This window comes from Numenius arquata, chromosome 12 (assembly GCF_964106895.1).
Source record: "Numenius arquata chromosome 12, bNumArq3.hap1.1, whole genome shotgun sequence".
NCBI classification, from domain to species: Eukaryota; Metazoa; Chordata; class Aves; order Charadriiformes; family Scolopacidae; genus Numenius; species Numenius arquata.
This window is the reverse complement of record NC_133587.1, coordinates 23,342,778-23,354,982: the sequence shown is the minus strand read 5'-3', so window position 1 is coordinate 23,354,982 and position 12,205 is coordinate 23,342,778. Positions and strand designations below refer to the sequence as shown.

The window sequence follows — 12,205 nt, the reverse complement described above, 5'->3', positions numbered from 1 at the left end:
TCTTGGGTCCCCAGTACAAGAAAGACATGGATGGACCTGTTAAAGTGAGTCCAGAGCAGGGCCATGAAAATGATCAGAGGGCTGGAACACCCCTCCTGCGAAGAATGGTTGAGAGAGTTGGGGTTGTTCAGCCTGGAGAAAAGAAGGCTCCAGGGAGACCTTATCACAGCCTTTCAGTACATAAAAAGGGCTTATAAGGAACATGGAGAGAGACATTTTTCCCAGGGCCTGTAGCGACAGAACAAAGGGGAACAGTTTTAAGATGAAAGAGGGTAGATTTAGATCGGCCAGAATGAAAAAAAAATTTTATGATTAAGTTGCTGAGTCACTGGAACAGGTTGCCCAGAGAAGCTGTGGATCCCCATCATTAAAAGTGTATAAGGCCAAGTTAGACGGGGCCTTGAGCCACCTGATCTAGTGCAAGATGTCCCTGCCCATAACAGGGACATCTTGCACTAGGTGATCTTTAAATATTCCTTCCAATCCTAACCATCCCCTGATACTTACGGTTCTATAAATTACATAGCACAGCATACAGTTTATGGCATAGAAAAGTTTATCTTCCAACTGATAGAATATTTTTTAGTCCATTTAATAGATGAATTGGTGGACTACTTTATGTGTGCACACAGTCTAAGAAGGTAATGAAGAGGAGACTGTCTCATTGCGGAATGTAAATGTATTCAAGTACAAATTCATGACTGAATTTTCTCAGAGGAGAAGTTTGGAAATTACTGCAAAAAACACTCAAGGAGATTGAAAATAAAACAAGCTATTTGTACGTCTTTTTGTTTATTAGTTCTTTTTCTTTCTTTTCATATTTTAGCACATACTGATGATATGACAGCTTTAAAGATATAGGCCAAAAATGCTGACTAGTACATACAATAAATAGAGCACAAAAAGGACACAATTTGGTATCTGCATCCTTGACTTACAAACGATTTTCCATTTTCCTGCATTCCAACATTCATTCTTTATTGCTTGCATTACTTAATTGTTGTATTTTTTGTTACTGTAAGTTTCTGGCATTATTAAATCAGGATAAAATAATCATTACCTGTCTGATTTTTCCAGCTGAATTGTTCAAGGTAACAATTTAAATCTACCAATTACCAGAAGTGAAAAAATATCCCTTTTCAAGATGGAATGTGCTCCCTAAGTGTCACTGTTAAAATAATGCACTTTTAAAAAAACCTGATGGATAATATTACCCTACCTGTCAGGTACGTTTGTTCATGCAACTCTGTGATGCTTAATAACTCTGCCTTCTGTTGTTGGCAGCTTTTTCTTGCCTGGTGCCATGTCAGAGCTGCATCGGAGTTTATCTGGTACTGGACATTTGTTAAAGGATCTGTATTCCACAACAAATCAATACTGTTAACTGTAGGGAGAAAAAGAAATGCTGTAACTGATCATGAAGTCGGAGCCAGATAAAATAGAGAATAAATTGTGTAGCAAAAATACACAAAACTTAAGCACTGCTATGGACAACTGGTTTGAAAGAACTCCTGAGGCTCTCTAATGTGTTAGTAAATCCAGGGCAGAGCTAAACTATGACAGCTGTGTTGGACAGTACATTGGTAATGAAACAGCATCACTGTTTTCTCTGGTATAACAAAGCTGCTTTTTAAGGTAGAAGATGCTTGGCTAAAGTCATGCTAAAACAGTTGATTTGTCACTGTGGAGAAAAAGACTAAAAACTCCCAGACTCATGCTAGCTAAGGTATATATCAAGCTGACCACTTTTCTGAGATAAGAAACCCCAATTTTGTTACTAATTTTGGGTACTATGTAAAGCGGCTATGGATTTTCTTACTGTGGGAGAGGTAATGAGACATGAGCACTGAACGCAAAATTTACATTGTCAGGATCCATCACCCACTTTCCTGCAATTCCTGATTTGTCTTACGAATGTACCTGACATACCATCACGCTTTCTTGTCTGCCATGTGACCTCACTGTGATCTCACTGAATACCTGAACTTGGCACTTTTAGGCAATGCCAAACCCGTGAGAACATCATCCAGCAGGGCCCAACTTTAGAAGCAGCCCGAGAAGGTATCACACTTCTTACACTGCTGCAGCCTCTCCTGGCTCATCTCAATTGAATCCCCACATCAAGCAACAGACAACAGTGCGATCTTGCACTGCCAAAATGGAATCTACAGGAGGCCCTGACACTGATCTAAATATCACTCCATAAAGAGATTAAAGTTGCACAACAAAACCAGAATGTAGCAGAGGTCACTATATGTCTGCTGACAATGGGAAAATGACTGAAATTCCTGCAGCTTGTTTCAGAGTTTCTCAAATTGCAAGCTGTGAAAAAATTGAGAGAAAGAGGTCTTTTCCTTTTCCGAATTCAGAGAGCTCAGAAGATCTAAGTGTGCAAATAAGAGGAAAACAGCACAATAAACAAAACTCAAGACAAAGGATGATACGTGTTAAATGTCAGCAGGTCAGTAACCAGTTCCATTTTTTCCTGTATTAAATCTGATAGACTATAGATAATATGAAGTGCTTCTTTTCAAATTAGCCTTAGAAAACAAAAATCAAACATGACCTACTGCAATACTGGCATTTGACTAAAAATGGGAACGTTCATCTCATTATTATTATTATCCACAAATGAGCTTCTGTCTAAAATATTTCATGACTATGAGAAGGCAAAATTTCTTTGCTACACTATATTCTACAAGACCATAAATTCCTGTGCACAAGCACAAGCCTGGGATAAAACAGAGATCACAAAAATATTAAAATCTATATTTCAGTGAAGAAAATTGGCTCTGACTTGATAGAAACGGTTTTATAAGTCTTGTACAATTATTACAGAGGAAGAGGTAAACAAGTCTCAGGCATTTATTCGACCTTCCACCTCACTCCCCCAGTCTCATAATTTATAGCTGACTCGCATGTGGAGCTCTTCTGTAGAACTTTGGTCTTTCATTAAAAAAAAAGTTCATTTCTGAACCTTGGAAAAAAAAATTAACATATTTGAGTCTGATGAGGTCAAACGCCTTCACAGAGCAGGGAGCAAGATTTTGTAAAATCTATATTGTATTGGTTAAAACTTATTATCCCCAGAGAAACCAGAAGATGAATCACTTTTCTGGAATAATATATTTTAGCATCTAAACTAAATTAAAGTTAAGCCACCCCTGTCATTAGTACATAACTAGAATAAGAATTCAAAAGCTGAACTTTATCCCTACACAGGTAATTTCAGCATGCATTTTTGTATACACTGAAACTAGTGAGATCTAGCTATTTCCATTATGATTACTATCAAAATCCCAAAAGTACAATATAGTAAGGCAGATTTCATTCGTGCCCTTGAATGTTCTCAGCCTTTAAAGCAAAGCAAAGCAGATAAAAAAGGCATTTAATTTCAAGCATAGCCCTTGACAGACAAGTTTAAACTTATAGGAAAGTCATAAAGTCCTGACCAATGCAAATATTTATTACATTTATAATGTAAAAAAGGCCAACATTATTATCATATCAAAATATAGCATTTGTCCTGTATTAGGAAATGGAAGAATCAGGAGATTGGTAATGGTCTTGAGAGATTTTAATTTCAAAATTGGAAGCTGATATATGGCCTTTGACTCACAGTAGCAATAAACTGTTCTTGTTTGTTTAGTTATCCATCCAAAAGAACTTATAATCTCAGATCGATACCCTTGGAAACTGCATGAATAGAATCACAGCAAACAAAAGCTGGATATAAATCTTGTTAGACAGTCTACAAAATAACTGTCATTGCTTCCTTTCTGAGCATACAGTAGGGAAGGAATCTCATAATAAAGACGTTACAGTTTATGTGAATTTATAACATAGTATATAAAGTTATAATGCTGTCAATAGTAAAAAAGTCTAACGTATACTAAACTTCCTTCACATGCCTATCTTCACTTAGATGTCTTTTGCTAAAATGCTCTTCTCCTTTTTTTTTTCCCTAGGTAAATTTGTGAGGTCCAAAGTCAGGTTATGAATTTCAGATAAATCAGAAGAAACAACACAAATCACCCCATACAACTTAATTGACCGATTCACCAAGCATTTTGAACCAGACATAAAACCACAATGAAAAACCTTTCAAAACATCTTTAAAAAGTAGCATGAGGAAAAAGCCTGTCATAAAAAATAAATGCAGTATTCGTGAGCGAATACGAGGATGTAGATTTCCCCAATGATTAACATACCAGGCTAAGAATATTTAAATATTTCCTCATTCTCTGCAGTATTTATTTCTTCCAAATACTCTACAAGTTTTATGCATCACTTACAAGGCTTTCTAAATTCTTCACAGAAATTCTAGCTCTTTCATCTGTCAAGCAAGGGGCCTCAATGGACTTTTGCCCACTTGAATACAGCTATAGGCACATCTCATGACTTACTCTTCTAATGATGTTACACTCTGCAACCTGTTTTCTTCCCCAAAACACACATTTACATTGGAGTGCAACGTACAGCTCAAAAAAGACACAGTGTAACCTGTAAAGAACCAGTATTTCCTAGGCTACTAAAAATTGTCTGATGTAGCAATACTTCTTAGCTTCTTTCCCTGGAATTTAAGTTTCCACTGTTACTGTATCAGCACATCTTTTTAAAGCCCCAAATTAGAAGCACATACTCCATACCGGTCAAAATTCTGCACTTTTTTTGAGTAAAATAACTGTTATAAGTACAGCCTTATGCCCTCTTCGTTTTGGAGTACATTTGAGACAGTTTTGCTCACAATGAGAAAAAGTGACTAGTTCAATCATACTTTCAGTGTATGTATGTCCGAGCCCCAGGACGAACAGTTTTAATAGTTTGCATCACATATTTTCCTATTGGTACCTTTGCTCCCCCAGACAGTTTAAGGAACAACAAACACTTTAATCTTATTAAATAAACTGTAACATACAAAGACTCAAATGTTCTATGTTTAAAGGTGCTGTTGAAGCTTATTAACATCAGTCTCTCATGCACTGCATTCCTCTTTCATAGGGCTGACTAAAACTTTTGCTACCACAGCTTATCTCTCATTAAAATATATGACCTAAACCTGAATATTTTATGGCCAATACTGAAGAATCAGGAAGGAAACATGCAGGCAATCAGCATAAAGCAGCTTTTTCCAAAAACAATCACAGCCATCTGAATGGATTTCCTTGAATTATGCCAAAGAATTAAACAAAATTTTAATGATGCCTCCTATTTGCTTTACTGAAAGAACACTAGACAGGTAGTGTTCGTAAGTTGATCTTGCATGTGCTGTATTAATGGTATTGGTATTCCCAACATGTTTTTAATATCTTGAAAATAATACTGGCACAGGGGAAAAAAGTGCAATTTTTATTTGTCTAAAATAATGAATGTAACATTCATGGCAATCAGGCAAGGATGCAGACACTTCATCATCAAACCAGTTAAGATCAACCCACACTGTTTTCTTCACAACAAAGGAAAGACAAATTTTTCTCCTTAGCTCTGACTGAAGTCAACTGGAGCTTTATAGCAAAACACAGTAATAAAGAAGGGAGGGAGAAGTGCTACCTCTCTCAGCATGACAGAAAAAGCAGCAGCTTGCAGAGAAAATGCTTAGTACATGTTTTACAGAAATTCAGAGAAACTTTATTCAAATTTAAAATAATTCAAATACATACAGGCATATTACTCCAATTTACTGAAAGTAATATCGACGTTTCTAAATAAAGTTCTGTATATTCATAATACTACAATTGAAACTATACTCAAACCAGGGAATTTAGAATATAAATACTTCTCATTAATTTTAAATACAATGTAGCACATAGATTTGGGAAATACTGGGGTTTAGTAAAAAGTGTGTGTAAGCTCCTCCATGTTTAAAATGCAACTCATTCTACAAAGTAGTCTTAATTTTCAATTAAGCTATATTCTACCTTCCAGTTCTGCTGCATAAATTTCTACATGGCCTTTTGCATACACTAATGTAACATCTTTACATCTAATTAACTTTCTATTTAAGTAAATGGTGTAATTACAGATTCCAGCATACGATTAACACACTTTCACTTGGATGTAGTTGGCTAATTATTTCTTCTTTATGCTGAGTCCTACATTTGCATATTTAAGTAGTTCCTAAAAGGATAGCAGGATGCATGGAGACAGAAAAATGCAACATTTCAAACTGTATTTTGTACACTAAAGCACATGATAAGGACAACAATATTACCAGGCGGCTGAATAACAGCACATTAGAATCTCGAACATACAAAACTTACATTTCAATGGGCAAAATCCATACATCTTGTCAACATCAAAGTTCGAAGTGGTTCCACACCAGAACCAGCCATCTGATCTGCCAGCATCTGTGCAGTCAGCATACCATTTACCACCAAACTTAAAAGGGAATACACAAGGTGCTCCATTGGCATTTCCTTTTACTGTGTAGGTATCTAAGGAGACACAACAATTTAAAAATATATAAGCAGTAATAAGCATTGGATATATATCAGTTCAGCTTTATGGCCATATTATGGCATATTATAGCAAGCAGAGCTTGCTAGCTTAGTATACAAACTGTACGAGAAATGGGACATTGATAACTTTTACTCTCTAGGTCTAAGCTGATACCAATGTCCACAATGAGACAAATTTTTATTGCTTAAGGAGACCACTGACCAGAACTGGCTGAGAAAAGACAAGTACATTCCTAAGCTAAATTTTACATGCATAACAATCAAAAGTATAAAATTCACACAACTGTGGATTTGGATCCACATAAGAAGCAATTTTCTTTTTAAGCATAACCAACTGCTGATTATTCTAACAACCCACTCAGTTGCTGATACTTTTAAACAGGGAAGAGCATGTACATGTAAACTTGAAAGATATATACTGCAGAGCGACTCCAATATATTATGCCCGAATAAAATTTCCATTGACATCTAAAGATTTTTTTTTCATCAGAAACCTGACTCAATGAAACTTATCAAAGTAACTAAAGCAGCTTTCTGTGTGTGCCCATATCACGCACATACATAGATGGGAGAACATACAAAGGAACACTACTTGACAGGGACTGCTGGAGAGATCACATACCAAGGTCACTGTCTCACAGAGCTGCTGGAAAACAAAGGAGGGGGGAACTCCAGTATTGCTGCTTTCACCAGAAGGCACACTCACTGATCATCAATGAGATGAAGGAAATTCTCCTACACTTCTAAATATTTTAATTAGATACACATAGAAATGAGTTTGAAATACAGAAATTAATTTACAGAACTTTACCTTCATAGCCTCGAGAACACAGATCGTCTGTGGTTCCGTAGACTTTCCACCTACTCCATAAACCAGATCCCTTGTACAGCATAATATTCCTTTCCTGTCTGTTTCCATAGTTGAAAAACAAATCTTCCCCTTGGATTGCAAAGAGAGTCTCATTTCTGCATTCCCATCGCTGAAGTTCACTAGCCTTGTCACAAGGATACAGAGTGATCGGAACCCAGTCTTTCTTCGAAGGCACTCCCAAGCACAATTTGAATGCTATGCTCATAAGCTGGTGATCTGAGACCCACCTGAATTTTTGTGACTCATTTTCTTGAATGCAAGGAGCAGTAGTCACTGAATTAGAACTTTTAGCCAGTACACAGCGTTTGTGATCTTCATTATATATTAAGAAGATGCTAGGATCTGTAAGACAAAAAACACTGGAATCATTTGGTTTGAAGTAATCTTACCTGCTGTCTAAATGAAATACGAATCTCGACACTGCCCTTGGGGTTAAAATCTCATCATCTGTTCAGCAAAAGGAGGTGTGGTACTCCTGTGGTCTACACCTGTTAAAGTGCAGGCAAGAAGTTCAGATGTGAAGAAATTTCAACTATTTTGTATCTCCACTCAAAAGTGCAAGGCAGCAGAGATGCAGATCTAGCGTCTCCTGTAGCTTTACAGCATGGCATAAACTGAAGAGAAACACCACATTCACGGTATAATTCCAAGCTTTAGCCACAGGAGTTACTGAAACAAGGGAGCAGGCACACCATACACTGCAGATCTTGACACTGAGCACCCCAGGAGCGCTGACTCCTTGATCCCGGCTCCCAGGCGTAAGGAGATAACAGTCATTAAGTTCTTCAGGCTCTGTTTACCCACAGTGGGGAGTTCTGTTTCCATAAACTCTGCTAAAATCCTTAAAGTCTGAACTGAGGGGAAAGATATATTTTTAAGCTTTATACATAACTACTTGTAGGGCTGGAACAGCATATTCATTTTTCACTCAACTGCAGTAATCAGTGATTTCTTTCTCCTTTCTTGCATTTCCCCATTATGAACAAAATACTGACAACAGTGGGATTTGCCATCACCAGGTATGCCTCTTAATGACTTCTGAAAATCTACGAGGCTTTTCATAGCTCCCAAAGTTACTTCTCCCTCTTAGTAAATGGAGCTTCACAGCATGCATCTTCATATATTCCAGGTTTATTTCAAAATTGTAACCACTAGAAAAGTTTTCAGCATCTCTTAAGCTTGGATGTACTACGGAATGCAACATTTCTGAGCTGGTCTTGCCCAAAGACTAAGAATTTCTCCTCTCTGATCCTCTTGAGATACATTTTAGCATGGTAACTTTATTAAGTTATTAAGAACTATTGTTCTCTCTGATACTGGATCGCATAATGTAATAGGATGCACAAGGTCTCAAAACTGTGTTTTAACTGGGCTAAAAGTTAGGAAAGAGAAAAATTAATTTATGTGACTCTGGGGATTTAAGCTAATTAAAACATTATTTATTTCAGTGTATGATTATTAAGTTAAACAAATTTTATAATGGAGAAATATTTAAGGGGAAAATAGGTTAACCACAGAAAATTTTCCTTTCTCTGCCGAGGCTTCAATGTGGAAATGATCGTACTTTTCTGCAGCAGAACAACCTGGGAACAAATAACCCCTCTCAGAGAAAGAGCTGACTTAGACTTATCTCATCCACGGTTCAGTTTCCTTCTCCTGTCCTTTGGCTTCCAACTCACTGGGAAGTAGTGTAAAACTGATGAGCACTGGAGACAGAAATTGTTGCCTTTTGCCAATCTGTTTTACTCACAGACAATACAAGGAAATATATAATTATCACTGCTGGTGATAACTTTTTTTATTCTGCTTTTCTACTAGCATTTAGCACAATGATCTTGTAAACTGATATATGCAATGCTTGCAACTCTCCTTTTCCTGAAACGTTTTTTAAAGTTTCTGGGTAGAAGAGCTGACAGGCATTTTCACATGTGGGGAAAACACTGCCTGATCTTTCCAACTACTAAAATTGTATTTGTGACCTAAAATAATGTCCCTTATTTCATGCAGCTTTTGGTGTAACAGAGAGGATGCTGTGCAAGTGAAAAAGCTGCCCCAAAGTCAAAAGCCTGGATTGCTGCACACAAGCCTGAAAGGGTGTGAAGTTTTGGCTTCAGAAACAAAGTTAGAAAGCTGAACAAAGAGGTCTGGCCAGTGGGGAAAAAAAAATAAAGGAAAAAAGAAAAAAGACAAATCCTTGGTCCTCTGCTTTTCTGACTGCACCTCTACAAAGAGTTAGCAGTCTGTAAACACAACCCGGCTGCTTATACAAGGGCCCCAGTGCACGCAGGGCCCTGACAGGGAACTATACACAGGTAAGCAGCTAAAGGGCCAACACAGAAAAGCAAGCATTGAACGTAAGTTGGCACCAAAACAGGAGGACAGAACAGGAGGCAGCAGGATGCAGGAGCAACTGTGGCTTAGACCGTAGTTGCAGGATTTCCTTCCCCTCAGAGTTGCTCCCATCTCATCCATGACCATACAGTAGACTTGTTGCACAGTCCTGTGTTGCTCTAGTTTACAGCTTGATTTCTGTGTTCTGCCTGCTTGGAAACCAAAGAGGATTCCCATACGACACTTCCTGTGTGAGTTATCAGATAGTCTAGAAGAATATGAAAAAGCCAGGTATTTGTGCAACACTTTCTATGCCCTGCCAACTCTTCTCTGTATACACTTTATACTGCTCCTGTCAACATGGTGAGTTGTGTCTGTAAAATGGGCTGAGCAGAATGACTCATATAACTGTTATTGGGTTTTACTGTTCTGTAGCAATATTTTTATAGAGGTCCCATAACAGGGTGCCATTCTTCACTATAGATGAGCTGCAGGTGGTACACTTAAAGGCCCACCACAGCGTGATCATGAGTCTTGGTACTTTCAATTATATCAATTCCTAACAGACTAATCCATATTTCGAAAATTACTCCTGGCAGGAGGTTCTTTAAAATGCATAGGAACGTACCAGGCATAGGAACAAACTTACCTCACCATTATAACCTGCTCAGGGAGGTCTAGCATCTTTTCCCTCAACTGTCCCAAGCAGATACTAATAGAATTTTTCTCCCAGGCTTTCATTTTTCTTTAGCCACTACACTGTGACTATTTGTCTACCTCTGGCCCTGGCTTATATCCAAAGAATTGTGCCATGTACTGTAAAGTCTCACTGGCCAAGTCTCTTTTCCACAGTAGAGACTTCCAGTATGCCAAGGTACCTTCACACTCTGCGGCGTTTGCAAACTATCATGGATTATGCAAGTGTAAATCAAGAAGTAATTCACAGAGCCAGTGAAGCGCTACCAGGGTTAAACACTAATGGAGAGCACCAGAAGAGCACACCACAAGCCAGAAGCAAGAGAAGGGGGAGCAAGCAGGTAGGATGACTGTCTTCTCCACGCAGACTCTCACTTACCAGATAGCCTACAGTGATCGCTGCTAATCACACAAAGCAAGAAAGGTCACAAGGCAGTGTTAGAAAATTGTGCTTCAGTAGACCTCAAACTGGAGAGGGGAGCATGCTGAGAGGCTTTTGGGAAGGGCAGATGCAAAACTTTCACTGAAAAATAGCAGTGCACTGGAAATCACAGTAATTCTGAGAGTGATAGAGTGTGAGCTCCAGGATTCACCAAGAAACACAGCTTTCACCGGTTTTCACAGCTCTAATCCGTGCCAATACCTCAGCAACCTTAACATCCCCCCACGAAAGCCAGCTGCCAAAAGCAGGTCCCCAGGCCCATTGAAGACCAGAGGACTGGAGTAAAGCTCCAACACTTAGGCCCTCCCTCAGATGCCAGGCGGCATCTGAGGGAAAGCCGGGTGGCGGCATTAAATTGATCGGGCGCTGAGTCCCCAAGGCAGCGGGGCGGAACTGAGGCACGGCGGGTGACGACCCTGTTTGGCACCCACAACGCCTTGGGCACCAAAAAGGCCACCTTGTCTTCGCCCACCCATCACCTCAGGCTGCAGGCGAGGAGGGGGAGACAGTCGGGGCAGGCGGCTGAGGGAGGGCCCGAGGGGGAGGCTACCTTCGCCGCCTGCCCCGCCGCACGGAGGCTCCCCTCAGGCAGCATCGGCGGGGTTAAAATGCCGGCGGGCTTCTCCACCTGCCTCCACGCTCCCTCCCCCTACAGCCCCAGGTCAGGCTGGGCTCCCTGCCCGCCGCCATCCCGCTCTTTTTGGCGTCCCGTCCCTCAGAAGCCTTTGCGGGCACTTACCCAGCAGCGGAAAAACCCGGGGGAGAAGTGGGAGAAGTGGGAGAAGAAGCAGGAGCGGGGAGGGAGCCATCGCCGCCGTGAGGAGAGGGCTTCCCGCCGGGCAGGTCCTCCGCGCTTGTGAAGGGCTGGTGGATCGGGGGGAAAGCCCTGGGCTCGAAATGATAAGGAAATATCCTGTCACATGGGGCGTTTTGAAATAACAGGAATTCGCTGTTCAAACTTTGCTTTCCTAAGCTGATTTGATTTCCCCCCCCCCCTCAGCGGAGGGAAGAGCCTCCTTCCAGGCACATGCAGGTGATAACGTGCTGATAGCTGAGAGGAGGGCTGCGGTTTTGGGTTTTGGTGGGTTTTGTTTTTTTCTGTTGTGGTGTTTTGCTGTTTGTTTTTTTTATTTATCCCCTTTGCGACCCTGTCAGCTTTGCATGTGGGTCAGCGGTTTGTTTTCCAAGCAAACCAGCCAAACCCGCGCCGGGGAGCGGGACGTTCCCCCTCCTTTGTGTCGGAGGTGAAGCCAAGCCTGGAACCAAACCCCCGCTCGGAACCGCCGGGTTCCTCCGGGACTGAAGGAGCGGCGCAGACCTACTTTTGGGAAACTGGGATTTGAGTTGTCCCCTCTGTCTCCTCCCCCCCTTGCCAGCAGGTTGCTCCAGCGGGGACGGGGACCGGGA

General features: G+C 40.3%; 1 protein-coding gene across 3 annotated transcripts in view; it reads right to left on the bottom strand.

Moving 5' to 3' along the window:
• LOC141471262 (macrophage mannose receptor 1-like) overlaps positions 1 to 11,607 on the bottom strand; it is a 56,807-nt gene extending 45,200 nt beyond the window's left edge. For 2 of the 3 annotated variants that reach the window (XM_074157693.1, XM_074157695.1), the window contains exons 1-4: positions 11,538 to 11,607; positions 7,270 to 7,671; positions 6,261 to 6,434; positions 1,220 to 1,384 (exon numbers count right to left, since the gene is read on the bottom strand). In XM_074157693.1, coding sequence (XP_074013794.1) covers positions 1,220 to 1,384; positions 6,261 to 6,434; positions 7,270 to 7,671; positions 11,538 to 11,607 — 811 coding nt within the window. Of the gene's footprint in view, positions 1 to 1,219; positions 1,385 to 6,260; positions 6,435 to 7,269; positions 7,672 to 11,537 lie in introns of those variants that run through there. The other variant, XM_074157696.1, reaches the window with a different exon arrangement.
• Positions 11,608 to 12,205: the final 598 nt, after the last annotated feature.